At 35.1% G+C, this 19,330-nt stretch overlaps 1 protein-coding gene across 1 annotated transcript in view; it reads right to left on the bottom strand.

Moving 5' to 3' along the window:
- The window catches only part of LOC150110354 (uncharacterized), a 152,663-nt gene that overhangs the window by 15,756 nt on the left and 117,577 nt on the right, over positions 1-19,330 (bottom strand). Inside the window, exon 6 of the mRNA XM_090393200.1 lies at positions 9,341-9,557. Within this exon, the coding sequence (XP_090249326.1) occupies positions 9,341-9,557 (217 nt within the window). The remainder of the gene's footprint in view (positions 1-9,340; positions 9,558-19,330) is intronic.

The following is a 19,330-nucleotide window of genomic DNA, read 5'->3' on the forward strand; positions in this document are numbered from 1 at the left end:
TTGCAAGTTTAGCAAATTTATCAATGTATTCGATAGGTACTTTGTGGTTTATGGACAATTTCTTACCATGCACTTCAGCTAAAACTAAATATAAGAAAAATAAGCAAAGAATCATTCACAATCAAGAGCTTACTAACCGTAGATAAGAACAATTAAGTGAGTGTGCAGCACATGCAATGGAATCTTTCGTGGCTCAGTGAACTAGTTGAAAGGTTCTGAAATTTCGAATGCGCTCTTATAATTTTGTTCAAATTAAAGGAGGTGCCAGACCATCCATTGCCAAAACACTGATGCTGAACCTGTAATTGGATTTTGGGTCACCAATAGAGGGCTGAAAGGCACCAGAAGACTATTGGAAAACTCAGCAAAAGATAAGTATCATTTTGTGCAATAATTAATAATATAGTGACTGTGGGCTCTCTGGATTGTTAATGGCATTTTTCCTAAGATTTGTAGCTTGGACTGGCTATTCCTTTCACTCCAGGTTCTTTTCTTTTGGTCCACTCCACAGTATATCATTATATATATTCACTTAATTTCTTTGTAGTGCTGTTTTCATTTTTGGTTTTGCTAACAACAGTATTAATCTTTATATACACTGGTGTTCCAAACCTAATGACAAACACTATTTCTGCAGATTACAACAGCAAATTTAGGTGAATCAGCTTGTGGCAATTTGTATAACTGATGATTTCAAGTATAAAATACGTACACATTCAGTCGCATGCAAAGGAGTCATGTGGTAGCACTCAACAGGATAAAAGGCAGAAGGCTGCACTAAGTAAAGTGTTTGAAGGAAGCTCTTTAGATCTTAACCCCACAGAACACATTTGAGATGCAATAGGGAGACACATTACTGCTCGAAATTCCCCTCCAAAAAACAAACAAGGCCTTATCCTTGCTCTGAAGGAGGAGTGGGCCAATTTGCCTCAAGAACTCCTGAATCACTTGGTGCTAAGCATGGTACAATGTTGTGAGAGAGCTGCATTGCAGTTTGGGGTGAACATATTCCATACTGAAATATCTCTCTGCATAATTTTCTGTAAGAAACTTTTGCCAGAATCGTGTTGTAATTTAATTTGTACAAAATTTATAACACCTTTTTCGTGTAATATAATTTAATAGTATGCTGGCAATTTACATCCACATTTGGCTGTAGTCATGAAAATCTTTTCATATACAGGTAAAAATGTAGCTAGTCTTTAGCTTTTGGATACCAGAATATATATACATATTGCTGTAATTCTGTCTCTGTGCAGTCTTAATCTCTCATGCTCCATGTTAGAATGACAACAAAAGGACAGTATGAATGAAATCATAGCATGCCATGTGAACATCAAATGAGATTAACGGCATAGAATTCTTGAAAATGGTTCACTGTTGTGAGTGCAGCAAGTATGTGTGAGGGACTGTAGAGGATGTGTTTGTGTAGAGGATGTGTCTGAACAAGAGAAATGAGATGGTATGGATCTGTATAAAGAGCAATATTTTGTTGGACTATGGAGTATCAGTAAATGCAAAAGACAATGATGAAGCAAAAGCAAGTGCAATTGGTGTGAAAAAAAATGAATGATAAAATGAAAATGAGCAAGACTGTGGAAGTGAAAAGCAACTTCAGGTATATAAATTTTGAAGAGCTAGCTAATCAAAATGAGAAATGAGATGAAAAATATGCACACTGAAATTAAATTTGGTGGATAGAAATGAAATAGTACAAAAGGCTAGAGTGAAGAAACAGGAGAAAAAAAAGATGGCATAAATATCCCTAGAGTGCAATGTATGGAGATTCAAAGTATGGTATGGTGAATGAGAGGATTCACAAGGTCTGTTTTTCAGGAGGGAGGATGAACAGGCTCATTGATGCTTTGGATATGAGAAGTAAACATGCAAGAAAACTAGTGATGGCTGTGGGAACAACTGACTTCGTTTGTTTGAAACACACAGAGAATGTTAGGATGGATATTAGGAGGTTATTGAGGAGAGGGAAAGATAACAGGGTGGTAAGAAAGGCCATCAGTATGCTGCCAAGGTGTAATGGCAAGTTGAGACAGCTAGCAAAGATCATGACTGGTATGTTTACGGAGCTGTCTGAAGAGAAAAATGTATAGTTTGTTAATGTTTGATATGCATTAGATAGGATGGAATTATATAAGTGACTGATTGCATTTAAATGGATTTGGTATGAGTTAAATAGAGAGACACTGATGTGAAAAAAAGAGATCAAATGAAGTACAAGGTGATGTGAAAACATCAGGAGAGTGGAAAAGGTGAGAGTGAAGTGATTGGAGTGAGTAGCAGTGTGAAAGATAAGGGTGAGAGAACGGGAATGCAAGATGGACAAGGAAACAGCAAACTTGTGGTAGACAGAGAAGACATGGTATAAGGAAAGCTGATGTTGGAAGTAGTGGTGAATGTGTCTGTGTTTGTGTGTATAAGAATCATCAGCACAGGAATGGGATGGCCTGGGATGTAAAGGGAGCAGTTGAGTCTGAGGAAATACATGGGATAAATAGTGACAAAGGTATCACCTTTGTCACTATTTATCCCATGTATTTCCTCAGCCATGGACAGTTGTGGAGAAATCACAGATGACAGATGGAATGGATAGGACTGATTATGGACCTAAAAGTGAATTGCTGTGCTAGAAGCATTAGAAATAAGGGAAAACTGTTTCACTAACTGAGTTTATTCGTCTAAAAATTGCTGAAATAAGTGAAACATTGTTCAGATGAGAATGATATCTTCAGTGATGATATAGAAATGGAGTCAGACAATGATTTTTGTTAATACTTTATTAATTTAATAAATTAAAGATACCAAGATTTTATATACTTGGTTTAATCGTTTATCCAAGTGTAAAACAAGATTGCACCTGAACTATTTTTTAATTTATAGTATAACGAAGTGGAAAAACTTCCAACAACTTCTCTAATCCAGAATATTTTAATAATAAGTTGTGACACCTTTTGGTAACTCGTATATAAAAATATGACTTCAGTATTACTGCAACCTATCACCTCTGGTCTGGCTGCCATTGATGAGACCTCAATAAAGGTTAAAACCAGTCTGGGTAGTGACTCTTCCGATAATGCATAGCATTATACATACCCATATGTGCTTTGCATTATGGGATACTTAGGCAAATGATGTGAAGTCATAAGCTTCCATATACAGTTGCCCCAGTCCTGAAAATAGTTCAGGCACAAACTTGTTTGCTTACACTTGGATAAAGGATTAAACAAGTATATAATTTCTTAGCATCTTTAATTTATAGTATAACCAAGTGGAAAAACTTCCAACAACTATCTCTAATGAGTGATTTTAATTATGACACTAAAGATTAGAATAAAAATCCTAACCCCCCCCCCAACTCAACATCACTAGAGTTCAAGTGCAGTACTATCAACATAAGAAGCCTGAATGGCAAAGAAATAGAGCAGCTGAGGAAGTACCAGATCAACATAACATGTGAATGAAACAAAAAAAAAAGGCAATAAATACAAGGAAAAGAAGGAGTAGCCATAGTATTTGACACTAAATATGAGGCTAATCTTCTTGAATGGCAGGCAATTTCAAGTAGAGTGAATGTCGGCAAATATCAGAATGGGGAACTGGACAATGAAACTTATTTGTGCCTATGGTCTCACAGAAGGTTCTACTAAGGTAGAAGTGGAGGAATTTAGAGAAAGCAACTGACACAATGAAAAATTAAAAGTTGGCCCTTGTTGGGGATCTAAATAGCAGAGTAGGAAATGATTGTCATACAAAAATATTTTGGGAAAATTTAGAGAAAAGAGCAAAGCTAATAATAATGGAAAATAGCTGTAGGATTTCTGCTAAGGAAATGGACTTATTACTAACACAATTTTCCAACATAAAAATGTGCACAAATTCACATGGAGAGAAGAGGCAAGGAATAAGAAAAGTCTCATTGACTATGTTATTGTTGATAGTGATGTTTTCTCCCTGGTGCAGGACACTAGAGTGTACAGAGAATTTGAAATTGGAAGTGATCACCATTTAGTCTTCAGCAGGATGAAATTGTTCATATTGAAAAGAAGAACATGTAAGAAAGTTTTAAAGTGAATAAAAGTTCAGCAGCTCTCAGATATTAACTGTAGACTAAAATACAGAAACATTAAAAAAAAAAATGAAAGAGTTTGAGAACAGGAACCAAAACCTTGGAAATTCAGTGGCAAGTTCTGAAGAAAACATTGATTGATTCAGCCAGAGAGGTAAGTAGCGAGGTTGTCTGCAAGGATACAAAAATTAGAACTCCAAGGTGGACTCAGGAAGTTAAAGAGGCAGTGAGGGAAAAGAAGAAAGCATATCAAAAGTTCCTGGCAAATAAGTCAGCTTGTGCTCTTAGAGAATACAGAGACAAATGTAAGAAAGCTAAATATTGTGAAAAACTAGCTAAACAAAAGTCATGGGAAGACTTTGGTAAGAACATAGAAACTAAATATCAAGAAGATGGCAAGAGATTCATTGCCAAGAGAGAAGCTATTCAAAACGCTACAGTGAATTGTGAATGGAGCATTATATCAAGCAATACTCAGCCTTTATTTGAGTTGTAAGTCAGCAGTATATTTTCCCTTTCCATGTAAGTTTGCATGGAAAGGGAAAATATACAAACAATTAGATGGGACAGCTATGAGTTCGCCCCTTTCTCCCTCCTTAGCCAACTTCTACATAGAACATCTGGAAAAACTAGCTATCAACACAGCCACTCTCAAACACTATGTTGATGATGTGTTTGCTATTTGGCCAAATGGCCCAGACACATTGAATACATTTTTAGTGCATCTAAATAGCCAGCACCCTAAAATCCACTTTAAAATGGAACTAGTAGCCACCTGCCCTTCCTGGACACACTGATCACACATCTTCCAGAAGGTTCCTTATCATTTTCGGTTTATAGAAAATCCACACATACAGGGAGATACTTACACAAACAATCACACCATCACCCTTCTCAACAATATGGTATCTTAAAAACACTAACCCATAGAGCTAGAGCAATCTGTTCCAATGACATTGCTCTCACTGCTGAACCTTCTCACCTATGTCACACCTTCTTAACCAATGATTATAATCCCCATAAGATAGATAACATACTAAATGCTACCTAGAAATCCCCTCTATCTACCACAGAAGACTACAACAAAACTATCAACATCCCATACATTAAAGGCACATCTGAAAAGATATCTAGGGATGCTTAACAAACACCAACTACTCACAGTATTTAAACCTTATGTAAAATTAGCAACTCTCATCCGTTCACCTAAGGACAAATGCACTCCTTTATCACATCCAGGAGTCTATGAAGTGCCCTGTTCTTGCCATCAAGCCTACTACAGACAGACAGGAAGAACTGTGGACATCCACCCACAGTTCTTCCTGTCTGTTCTTCTTGTTATAGCAAAAGTGTCGAATATATCCGACACTTTTGCTATGGCAAGTCGGGTCTGGCAGACCATGCTTTGGATATCCCTGCACACAGGATCAACTGGAAAGAAACAAAAGTAATGCACAGAAGCTTCTACAAGTCAGAGAGGTTATTCCTGGAATCAACAGAAGCCTTAAAACATACTCCAAACCTTAACAAGTATGGCTGTATAAATCTACCAAAGATTTGGGAGAGTCATCCTAAGACCAAATTAATATTTATTACTTTTATTTTATTTTTTTTCAAACTTTCTAAGACTATTATTTGGACTACTATTTCAAAACTTTGAACTTTTTTTTAACCTAGATGGTGCCTTATTAGGACTTCAGTCTTGTGTTGCATGCTGCAATTACTTATACTAGCCCCACTGTTACACCAGATTGTGGTTGTCTTGCATTTGTAACAAACTTTGTGTCGTGTGCTCTGAAGATGCTGGATATAATACCAGCAAAATATTAGCTTTTAAGTTAATAAATAGTTAATTTCTTATCCATCTGTGTTCATATCAATACCGTTAAATCTATTACAACAGGTTTAATGTTAATTCTGGTGTCAGACAAGGATGTAGATTATCCCATCTGTTAGTCATTATCTATATGGATCACATTATGAAGAAAAGTAGTATTAAACCTGATATCAAAATTGGATATGTTAATCTCAGCTCTTTGCTATATGTGGATGATGTCATACTTCTAAATAAATCTATAACAAATCTGCAAGATTCCGTGACTAAATTGAATAATTGTTGTAATAGATTTGGTATGAAGGTCAGCAATAACAAGACAAAAACAATGAAAATGGGTCAAAACATTGAAAATATCAACTGCATTATGAATGGAGAACCTATAGAACAAGTAAAACATTTCAGCTACTTAGGCACGATTTTTAATGAAGATGGTAAATTAAATAAGGAAATTCACAACAGAATCGACAAAGTTGGCATGGTAGGAAGTCAACTTAATAAATTTATATGGAATAAGAGAGAAATTATTCAAAACACTAAATTAGCTGTATACATGATGGTGTTCAAACCAATTTTAAATTATGGATCTGAAAATATAACACTTGACCAAAGACTAGAGACTGCAGATATGAGAGTCCTGAGAAAGATTATGGGTGTGAGCAGATGGCATCAATGGCAATATCATATTAAAAATGAGAATATTAGGAAAGAACTTGACATTGTTAGCATCCAAGAATATGTTAGCAGAGCTAATCTCAGGTGGTATAGTCACTTAAACAAAATGGGAGAGGAAAGATTAGCAAAACGAGTGTTCTCTATCAGGTTGGTAGGAAAAGACCCAGAGGAAGACCAAAATATAGGTGGATTGATACAGTAAAAAGTGCCTTAGAAGATAGAAATATAAGATCTGATAATGTTTGATTCTTGACAAGTAACAGATTGAATTGGAGGAAAATTGTGGATAGGAATTTAGTAATAATGTAAATTTTACATGTAGTACTATCATATCCTATACATCCCCTTGAGGGTGCATGTCAGGAATATGATGATGAGTGGATAGGATGAAGAGGAGTGATATAATAGAGACCTACAATCTAGCAAGGGGTTGTCATAGGATCAATGTTGGAGAGATTTTACAGCAAACGGTGAGAGATCAGGGGTCATCCCAGGAAGCTGTATAAGAAGGGTGTGAGGAGGGGAGTGAGAAAAAGGTTTTTTTTGCATGCAGAATTGTGAATGATTGGAATGGCTTGCTTGAGAGTATGGTGCCTGCAGAGAATTTGAATGTGTTTAAGGCATGGTATGATGAGCTGTGAGTATGACAAAAGGACCTCCTAGATATAATAACATACCAGTTTTGCTTATTCTGTTATCTATTTCCAAATTTAATTTACCATCATCACTAAAAACTGTCACTAAATAGTTAAAATATTTTACTTAGGCACAGTTTTTAGTTAAGATGACAAATTAAATTTTCCATCTTCACTAAAAAAGCTAGGTTCTCCAATGAGAATGCAGTTAAAATTTTCTCTTGCTGCTCAGCCTGAACATCCAAAATCAAAGATGGCATCGCTAGTGCAGGAAAACACCCAGGGCAGCTGCCAAAAATGACTGACAGGGACAGGAGGGTGTTAAAATGCGCAAAAAAACTGTCACCAATGCGATAGCTGATGATGACACCCCTCTCGAAGTCACCGAGTTCACATCATGTTGCTATATCACCTGTATTCAACTGATACAATGAAATACTGCTTCCTACTATCTGTACACCAGTTTTTATGTTATTAACAAACCTGTAATATTCCATAACTTCAAACAACAGGGTGTGTCCAGACAATTATTGGTAGATAGTATAATATATATACACACACACACACACACACACACTAATATGCGGCAGAAATACAACTGGAATCTACTAGCCACAAAAAAAATTTTACTTGCCCAAGCCAGATTCAGTCTTTGACTTTTCTTTGCAAGATAATTGTACTTTTTAAACAATAGTGTTAAAAAAATATTTTTGTTATGTAAAATTTTTAAACATTTTATCATACTAAGTTAAATTCATGTTGTGAACTGTGAAAATAAGCTTAGGACAATACTATATTATGATTGCACCCTTACTTAAAGTGTTGGAAGAATAAGGTGTATATATATGTACTACAGTATTTAATTAGATTCTAGCAATTTTAATTTGTGTTTACGATTACGTTTTAGTTAATTAAATTATATCATCAATACGATTTTTTTTTAAATAATAGATTTAAAAAAAATTTAGAATGTATACATTGGTTTGATTAAAAATTTATTTATTGGAAATGATAGCTGTAATTTAATTTCAATGTATTCATGATATAAAAAACTTACTTGTTTTCCCACCACACTTAAAGTATGCAAGATTTACTGTTTTCAAGTAAAGAGACATAAAACTATAATACATAATGGAGGTTTTTTTTTTTCACTTCATGATTGAAATGAAAACCAGAAATATAATAGGTGGTGGAGCATACTTGGAGTGAAAGGAACATTATAATACTGCTTTGAGAGAAAGGAGGAGATTTTTGGAACTTGATTGCAGATATTTAAGAAGTCGTTCATATAGAAAGAAAAATGTTTAATAGTTATCAATTGTTAATTATCTTATGGCAGTTAACTGTTAGGAGGAGAATATACAGTAGATTGTTTTTAATGACTGGCAGTTTTTTCGTAATCTTTCATATAGAAAGAAAAATAAAGTTCTGAACTTTAAAGGAGATAAAAGGATGGAAGAAAGTGAAGATGGTTTCCATTATGACTTTTAGAGAAAACTGACAAAGAAAATGGCAAGTGTTTTTGTGCGTTTTTAAAAGGGAATGCTGTAGTGTTCGAATTTAATCAAGGATTTCAGATTTAGAAGTTTTATTTCCAACTCTCTGAAAATAAAACTTCTTTAATAAATTCATTGAAAGCTACCCATGATCAATTATTTATGTATAAATTATGCAAAGAAAATGATACATTATAAATGCATTAAGAACAAGTCTGAAAATTCACTTGCTATGGCTCTGATAACTCACCTTGATATGCGAGTGGATTTCTGGAGCCCTGTGTGTGTGTGTGTGTGTGTGTGTGTGTGTACACATACACACATGCAGAGAGAGAGAGAGAGAATTTTAGGCCTTCTGTTCGTTATAATACATTTTAATTATTCAAGAGTACAGCAATAAAATATTCCTTGTATTTTGTTTTAACATAAACTTTTCGTATGTTAATTCATAAATTCGTGAAAAGCATCAGCTGGAAATAAAACTCAGCAAATGTTATAAATATTAAGCTTTAATAATAAAATATTAAACTTTTTAATATTTTGTTATTTTTAGTGATATTATACATCTCCATGTAACTGCAATACTAATGCAGAGAACCAAAAAACAAAATCTCCTTACCTACTAGAGTAATAACAAACAGAAGTATCACTTTTGCCTTCATCGGCACTTGAAAAATGATCACTCGAGCTCTCTGTTTCCTCTTCTTCATAACTATCTTCCCCCCCTCCTACACTTTCTTCCTCATCATCATCATCAGCTTCCTCTTCCTCCTCCTCCTCCTCCTCTTCACAAAAATATTCACCTTCTTCTTCTTCCTCTGCTTTTTGTAATTGTTCTGCACAAGAAAATTCTACATATAAAATACATACTTAATTTAAAATGCCTACTTAATTTATCTTAATTTAACAGCATTAATTTGACCTGTTGTTATTATTAGCACCAGACCTCCATAGAGTCAAAAAGGCTGATTGCAGAAAGTCCACGCCTCGTGCAAAAAAGATCACTGAACCATGCTTAAACCCATTCACAGTTCCTGCATTCATCACATTCTCAAGCAATGCATTTCACTTAAAGCCACTCTCCATGCAAAGAACCTGCTTCTCACTCCCTTGCTCACACCCTTCTTATACTGCTTTCAAGACCCATTTGTTCTACCCTTTTCTCACTTTATATAAAATTTCCTCCACATTAATTTAGTAATAACCTTCTTACCAACTTATATATTATAATCATATCCCCTCTTCTTTTTATATTTTTTCATTCCTTCTACCATGACATTTATTAAAGTATTACAATAAATAATAAATGAGAAATACCTAAAAATGACACCAAAATATTCAAACTGGTCTGTGATACACAAGTTTATAAGAAATATCTAAAATATTTCTTGTAAACCAAAATAATTGATAATGAGCATCACCAACTTGAATGATGTGCACCATCACTTTCTGGCATTGAACCTGATCTCTTCCATTTGACAGAACCACAAATCTCTGCCACAACAATCTCAGCCCATCCTAGCTGTCCAAACCACATCTTGTATGATTCCTTCCACTATTCAAGTGGAAGGAATCATACAAGATGTGGTTTGGAATCTTGAATCCTTCTTGACATTCCCCAAATTCTGAAAATCAATCTTACTTCTTATCCTTGAAGCTTGATTTCCTGCAATCCAAATTCTCTAACAGCAAAGCCATCTTCCTTAGTGACTTTAACTGACTATTAAATTATTTAAGGAATTTATAACATATATTGGAATATTAATTAAAAGAAACTTTAATAAATACCTCCTATATTTCAGCAATATCACATTGTCATCTTCATGGGAACATACAACTATGACATGTGCATGCAGGCACTACAAAAAGCAAATGAGGCAGAAGAGAGAAAACTACTGTTGTTCCTAGAGTTCTAAAGGTGTCCCCTAGCAGGCTATATTGGGTTGTCTTGGTTGTTGGGCTGAAGTTCTCAAGATGCAAGCTTCCCAAATTTGGGGCAGTCTCATGCACCCAAATTTGTCGAGGTTTGGAAAGTTTTCTTAGAGCTGAGGCCGATTCCATTAACAATCTTTCATATTTAAATTTGATGCTATGTATTAACATAGCTTTCTTCTAACATATTCTGTGGCGGGTATCCAGAGCATGGTCTGTAAGCCCAGAGTGGCTGTATTGGTGAAACTGGATGTAGTCTTTGTTTTCCAAAATCCTGACATTTGCTGTCCTGCCTGTTTGGCCAAAGTAGGACAGTTTTACAGCTGCATGAACCTGGTTTTCCCCAGGTAGGTCTAGGGAAAGTGGTTGGTCTTTGGTGGAGCAGATAAGGGATGCCAATTTCTTATATGGTTTGTAACAAGAAGTCAGGTCATATTTTTTAAGACTTTGGTTAACTTTTCAGAGGTACCCTGGATATAGGGAATGGTGATGGATTTAGTATAATCTTTGTCATGAAGGGGGGAGGTGGGGGGTTGTGGTCAACTGGTTTTAATATTTTTTTGGGGGGTTGTAGCCATTGGTTAAGAAAGTGTTAAGGATGTGGTTTAGTTCAGTGGTTAGGGAATAGTCATCTGAACAGATTAATTTTGCCCTGTTATATAGTGTTTTTATAACCCCATACTGTTGTGAGGGGAGGGTGGTGGGATTGCTGGTGAATGTATTTGCCTGTATGGGTGGGTTTTCTGTAAACAGAGAAAGACGAGGATCCATCAGGCTGGTGAGTGATTAGGGTGTCTAGGAAAGGGAGACGGTTGTTTTCCTCTTTTTCCAAGGTGAACTGGATTCTGGGGTGTTGGTTGTTGAAGTAAGTTGAGAAGGAGTGGAGTGTATCTGAGTCGTGTGGCCAAATAGCGAACACATCATCAATGTAGTGAAGTCAAACAGTTGGTTTTTGTGGGGATGAGTTTAAGGCTTTCTCTTCAAAAGTCTCCATAAAGAAATTGGCCAGGCATGGTGAATCCATGGCTATTTATTAATTTAAGTATTTATTAAAGTTTATTTTAATTAATATTCCAGTACACATTGTAAATTCCTTAAATAATTTAATAGTCATGTGTTACCAATGTATAAGCCTATCTACAAGAATTAGTGACGTTAATGTCCAGAAATTCATCTGTCTGCTAACCAGTCTTCTTGATAATTCAGATAACCTCATCTAAGTTTCAACTCTAGAGTCTTCTCCTCAGCTATTCAAATCCTTGTGTCCTTTGGAACTACAACAATGTCAAATGGGAAGATCTTTGAGACTGTTATTTCTCCTTTTCATGGCGATTTCCATTACTGTTTCTATTCTACAGATCCAGATACTTGCTGTGATCTTGTTACAGAAATTATCCTTGATGGAAGAATGAAGGCTTTTACTCCACACACTGCTCAAAATTCCCACCAATATCTGGGCCATGTTTCTCAAAGTGGACTGCCAAGGTAGTTCAAGAAAAAAACAGCATATTTTAAGCTGCTTGAGACAAAAACTCCAGTTTCATTCACAGTCTAAATTAAAGTCACAATACTTACAATACTATCATTAACAGGGCTAAATGTAGAAAACTTGACAGCTCTGCCAATGGTAATAGTTCCTCTGGTCCCTTGTAACAACTTTTGTTAATTTTTTCCACCGCAATATCAAAATTAACATCCTGACACCATTCTACTCATCTAATTCCTGCACAGATGATCAAGACAAATCATCACCACCTTTACTTGAAACACTGCATCACATACATCCTGTGGCCTTTCTAGAAAGTCAAAAGAGTCTTGAACAACTTAGATATTAAAAAAGGTTTCTGGCCCTTATGGAATTCAACCAATCATGATCAAGAGATGTGCTATCCTACATTCAGATGACATCCACTCTACAGCATATATAGCCAATTTCAGAGAAAGTTGATGTGTCCATTATTATTATTATTATTATTACAAGATATTATTATTATTACTACAAGAGACCTCCAAGGAGTTGGGACTCATCAAGCAAGGCCATGTATTATTATTCCACATATAATACTTTTTCTTGAATTCATTACATTATCTGCACTCACAACTTCCAATGGTTGTGAGTGCAGATAGAAAAATATAGCTCTCACCTCCTTTCTTGACCACACTAATTCTCAACTTCCATGAATGCAATCTTATCCTTTTCCACCACCATCCACAAAATGAAAAACTCCATCTACTGATATCCTGTATGACCCTTTCAAAAGTTGTAGGTCACTATCATATCACCATTCTTTGTCCTGTTTGCTAGCAAATACAGTCCACAAATTCTCAATCGTTCCTCATAATCTACATTCCGCAATTCCAGTGTTATCTTTAACATTCCTTTGCATCCTTTCCACTGTATCTGCATCACTTCAGATACATATTGTGCACAAGATCTGTGCACAATAGATGAGGTCACATCAAAGCCTTGTGAAAAGGCAAAATTACTTTCTTCTATTCTTACATGTCAGTGTTTGTTTTAACACTGCAATTATCATCTGAATTGCATTCACAAATGTTATGGCCCCAAACTTCAACTTCCTATTTACTAAAACTGCAAGATACTTAGCTTGGTCAGTTTCTTTAAACATAATTCAACCTATAATATAATGCAACTGGGTATCTCATGATATCAAAGTGAATAACTTTACATTTACTAACACTGAACTGACAGCCATTTTCACATGCCCACAATTACAGCTAATTCAAATCATTCTGCAACTATTGCATGTCAAATGCATTCCTGTTGACCTCACAAGTGGAAAAATCATTCCTGTTTACACTCATTAGCTGAATAACCTCATTCCTATTTACACTCATTAGCTGAAAAACCTCATTCCTATTTACACTCATATACTATCTGCAATGATGAGAGTTATGCTGAAAGTTTATTTTTCACTTGGTTAGACTATAATAAATTTAGTTTAATCCTTTATCCAAGTGTGAGCAAACAAAGTTTGCACCTGAAAATATCTTCAGGACTGAGGTAAGGCAGTACCTCAGTCCTGAAGATATTTTCAGGTGCAAACTTTGTTTGCTCACACTTGGATAAAGGATTAAACTAAATTTATTAGAGAGTTATGCTTTCATATTCATTCTTTCGTTTACATACAATATAACAATGGCAGCCTTTTAAGTTGTCTTTACTTTGCAGAGCTAGTTTCTTTTTATACTGGCATTTAGTTTTTTGTACAATAATTGTATATCTTCTGGCCTATGCCTTATATAATTTTTGTAACTGATATCATCCTTATGCAAATGGTATTCCTTCCGCAGCACCTTTTTCTTAAGAATATTTTGTTTAATAACATTGCACATTAATTTCACTCCCACCTTGTTTATTTTTCAAACTATAGGGACACATTCTAATATTGTATCACTAATGTATTTTTTAAATACTTCCAATATCCAGAAGGGAGAAATGAAAGACTTGATTGTTTTGGCAAGGGAGAAAGAAGCAATGAGAAAGGATATGAAAAAGTTGTTGAAAGAAGGGAAAATGCAAAGTAAGGAAGTACAGACTGTGACTCTGCTGTCTCGATATGATGGGACAGAGTCGAGAAGAAGGGCCATGAAAAATATTAATGTGAATACAGCAGTGGGACGGGATGGCATGTCAGCCCATGTACTACATAAATATGCAAGAGAACTGACATTGCCACTGATGAAGTTGTTCAATCTAAGTCTTAGATGTGGAAAGGTTCCAAGGAAGTTGAAAGAGGATAAGATAGGTTCACATAAAGGCATCTCCAACCAGAAGTAGCAAACTACAGACTAATTAATATATCAAGAGTGGTTGGAAAAGTTGGTTAAAGGTAAAATCCAACAGTAGGTATATACAGATACGATATTCTATAGTGGGCAGTATGGTTTTGTAAAGGGTAGGTCCTGTCTTAGTAATTTATTCACATTTATAATAAATGTGACAGCAGAGATGGATGAAGGAAATGGCTACACTATGATACTATATGACTTTGCAAAGGCATTTGGAAAACTATGCAAAATCCTAAACTCATATACTTTTCACAGGAACATTTTTTTTTACTCCCACATATACACACTGCAAAGAGGCTGCAAAGACTTACAGCAGGAGCCAACAGAAAATTAACTGGTTGATATTCTTTTTTAAGAACTGGAGGTTGTAGTCTTTTTAGCATTTCAATTGTCAAATGATGTCAAACAATTGTGATGTCCTTTTACATATGTTTAACAGAAATTGGTGGTGGTGGTGGGGTGGGGGGAATGAATGACAGTTCTATGAGATACTGGCTAGAAAGAATCTGCAGGAGAGATTGGTGGTTAGCTGAAATGCCCTCTTTTGGACAGCATCGACAAAGTTTTAGAGAGGAGTTAGCTGCACCACTAAAAATGTGAGAGTAGTATTCCAAGGTGTGGTAAATTTGGGATTTGTAAGGCCTTCCCCAACAGAATCATGCTATTTTGGAAGCTAACAAGGATATTTAATATGGATTAATATTACAAACATTTAGACTAAAACAAATTATTAGACAGAACTGTGAAAAAGTCAAAAGTGGTTAGAGAGACATAAATGAAACGAAGGATGAGTAGTAAAAGAAAACACAAAACAAAACAAAACAAAAAAAAAAACACTGATTTAGTTAAGATATTGCATAACTAATAACAAGGTATGTAAAATCAATTATAGAAAGGATATTATATGCAGTGCCGTAACGAGGGCGTAGCGAAAGAGGCACCCCCGCCATAGGCGCAACTAGATTTGGGGCAAAACGTAAAAAATAAATATAAAAGTCTGCTATTTTATATTGTATTTTTAAATTTCGGCAATACGCCGCTTTAGACATACAAATTCTGCAACACAGAATTCCACTACATTTGGTAACACCAGTGAGATGCAATTCATCTCGAGCTAGATGGCAACGACAGTGCCTAATATCATGACTTGAACCACTCGAACATAACATTTCTTTGCAATTGTTCTCGTTTTTGTCTCGAGTAAATTGTTCCGTCGCACCATTAACTATTAATGAATGTATTTTTCCCATTTTATGATTTTGTAGAATTTTGTATCTCCAAATTCCCGTCTAATCCTAAACATTTGAATAGATAATCTAATACATTCTTCCGTTATCCTCCTAATGTGGCTATATGCCCATCCCAAGTTTATTACCTTCCATATTATAATTTTAATCCCTTTATGACCTCATTCAATATCATTCCATCTACCTGAATCCTCATTTCATGATCCATCCACAAAAATTATTCGCCAGCCCTTATTTACACCCATCAATCCCAGGATCCACTGAAAATCACAATCTTCCCACCCTCAATATTTCCATTTGTCTCTACTTTTTGTAGATAAGAGAATTTCAAAAATCATGTAATTATTATTAGTCTTGTTGTGATTCATAAGATCAGTTGTGTTGTTGCTGTGTCATAATTATTGTTAGATATTTTCGTTCTTTTGTGGAACAAAACATACTGGAAAAGACAGATAATTTTGTCTATGTAAGTACTATAAATAATTATATTAATAAAAACACAAATTTAAATTAAAAAACTTCTAGGATAATATGCCACCAAAAAAACCTTCCAGTGCACAGTTTAAAAAAAATAAGAGAACAGAAGATTGAAAATATAAAGAAAAATATAATTCCAATTGATATTTTTATTAAAAAATCATCTCACCTCTAATTCATTCAAGTTTAACAACTGAATTAAATCTGCCTTCTACAAGTAGTCATGTTTCATGTGAAATTGAAACAGAAGAAAAGTACAATTGAACATCAAAACCAGGAAATCGAGAAGCAATGTAATAATGATAATTATATGGTGGATGTTAAATTAGAAAATACTGATAATGCAAAAATAATAGATTTTAATGATCCCACAACATGGCACATAACCAATCTTCTTCTTCAACCTTTTGGTTCTGTCCACTGCTGGACAAAAGTTCTCCCCAGGATTTGCCAGATTACTCAGTTTTCTGTCTCTCCCATCCATCTCACTCCTGCAATTTGTTCCAGTTCATCCCACCACCATCTTCTCGGTCTTCCTCTTTGTCTTGTTCCATTCATTCGTCTCCACTCTTTTTTGTTTTTCTAGTCCATCTCCCATCACTGCATCTGGCAATATGGCCAGCCCGTCTCCATTTAGCCTGTTTAATGTATTTTACAATATCCATGACACCTAAGACTATTACACTTTTTTATAATCTTTGTCAAGTAGCTTTATTTTATCCTCCTACATGTTTCGCCAATCTTTTTCTATTGGCATCCTCAGGGAATACAAACTAGTTAGCTAAAATGAAGGTTACAGACTAGGTTATAACTGATAATTCTAATTCATACAAAAAATTGGTATTGTGCGTGTCTCGTTAATGTGATTTATTCGTTATGGTTCATTACGTAATTGTTATGACAGTTCATTTCTTTGATGTTTAATGATCTGATAAAAGTTTTCCAAATTTCTGGTAAAATTAGACCTTGATTCTTGTTTAGGTTTTCAGTTTTACGGGCGACTGTAGCTGCTTCTTTAAAGGTTCTTGAATGGTAGTTATGTATTGCATAAGGCTCTTATCCCACTCAATATGATGGTTAGTAGAGGCAAAGTGGCATGAAAGGCCTGAAATGTCTTGTCTGTTATTTCTGACATATCCTATGACATATCTAGAAGCTTTGAAATGAGAATGAAAGAACACATAGGATATGTCAGAAATAACAGACAAGACATTTCAGGCCTTTCATGCCACTTTGCCTCTACTAACCATCATATTGAGTGGGATAAGAGCCTTATGCAATACATAACTACCATTCAAGAACCTTTAAAGAAGCAGCTACAGTCGCCCGTAAAACTGAAAACCTAAACAAGAATCAAGGTCTAATTTTACCAGAAATTTGGAAAACTTTTATCAGATCATTAAACATCAAAGAAATTAACTTTCATAACAATTACGTAATGAACCATAACGAATAAATCACGTTAATGAGACACACACATTGTCACGCACAATACCAATTTTTTATATGAATTAGAATTATCAGTTATAACCTAGTCTGTAACCTTCATTTTAGCTAACTAGTTTGTATTCCCTGAGGATGCCAATAGAAAAGGATTGGCAAAACACGTAGGAGGATAAAATAAAGCTACTTGACAAAGATTATAAAAAAAGTGTAATAGTCTTATGAATAATTGTCAAGAAAAAATTCAACATCCATGACACCTGTTTGAGATCTCATCCAGGTATTTGTCTTCCTATCTCTTAATGTATTAGCATACTTCTTTCCATGCGATGTTGTGTTTAGGGCTTCTGTTAAAGTCCATGTTTCTCCTCCATATGTTAGGACAGGAAGTATGCACTAGTCGAAAGTTTTCCTTTTTTAGACAAAGGGATGTCACTTCTGAATATGTCTCTCATTTTCCCATAAGCCATCCATCCAAGGTGAATGTTTCGTTCAATCTCTTCTCTTTGGCACTCCTCAAAGGATAACAATTGGCGCAAATATACATATGAAGTAACTTGTTTTTTTCATGGTTTTCAACTTTGACAGTTCAATGGTTAATATATTTATTCATCATTATTTTTGTTTATTCTCTATTTATTTTTAATCCGATTACTCTGGAGGCTTCATTTAGATGATTTAGCCTTTCTTCCAGATCTTCAAGATTATCTGCTATTAGTAACATAACCAACAGTAACATACAAATATTTGTTCAACATGGACCTGAGTGTGTGATAATATAGGTGTTTATTCTGATACAGAAAATTGGCATTCTCGTGGAAAGGCTTAGACGTTGGTTATACATTCTTACTAAATAGCTTAAGGAAATTACAACGTACAATAGAATATATATTAAAATAAATTTTAATGAACTTCCAATATTTAAGTTCCTGTGATGCCAGGAACTTAAATACAAGACACGTGCATGCAAGCATAACACAGTAAATGAGGAATGAAGCAGGAAGCTATTCTTTCTCATAAAAGTCCTGATGATGCCCCCTAGCAGGCCATGTTGGTATTCTTGGCTGATTGGGATGAAGGTCTTCTGATGTAGGTTTCCCAAATTTGGGGCAGTCTCATGCAACCAAATTTATTTAGGTTTGAATTGTTTCTTAGGGCTGAGGCTGATTCCATGAATAGCCTTTCGTATTTGAATTTACTACAGTGTATTATCATGGCTTTCTTCCACCATATTCTATGACGGGTATCCAGCGCATGGTCTGCAAGACTAGAGTGGCTGTATTGGTGAAACCGGATATAATCATTATGTTCTGAAATTCTGACATTAGCTGTTGTAATGCCTGTTTGGCGAAAGCAGGACAGCTTACAGCTGCAAGGGACTTGGTATACACCAGGTAGGTCTAGTGGGAGGAGGTTGGTCTTTAGTTGAGCAGATAAGGGATGCTAATTTTTTATAAGGTCTGTAACAAGAAGTTAAGTCATGTTTTTTTAGGATTTTTGTAATTTTTTCCGAGGTGCCTCTGATATAGGGAATGGTGATGGATTTAGAGTAACCCTTGTTGCGAAGGGGGGGGAGGTTATTGGTTTCAATATTTTTTGGATTTTTTTTGGGGGAGGAGGGGTAGCCATTGGCTAAGAAAGTGTTGAGAATGTGGTTTAGTTCTGTGGTTAGGGCATTGACATTTGAACAGATAAGT

This window comes from Typopeltis vanoorti, chromosome 1 (assembly GCF_054136105.1).
Source record: "Typopeltis vanoorti isolate ZY-2024b chromosome 1, IOZ_Tvanoo_1.0, whole genome shotgun sequence".
NCBI classification, from domain to species: Eukaryota; Metazoa; Arthropoda; class Arachnida; order Uropygi; family Thelyphonidae; genus Typopeltis; species Typopeltis vanoorti.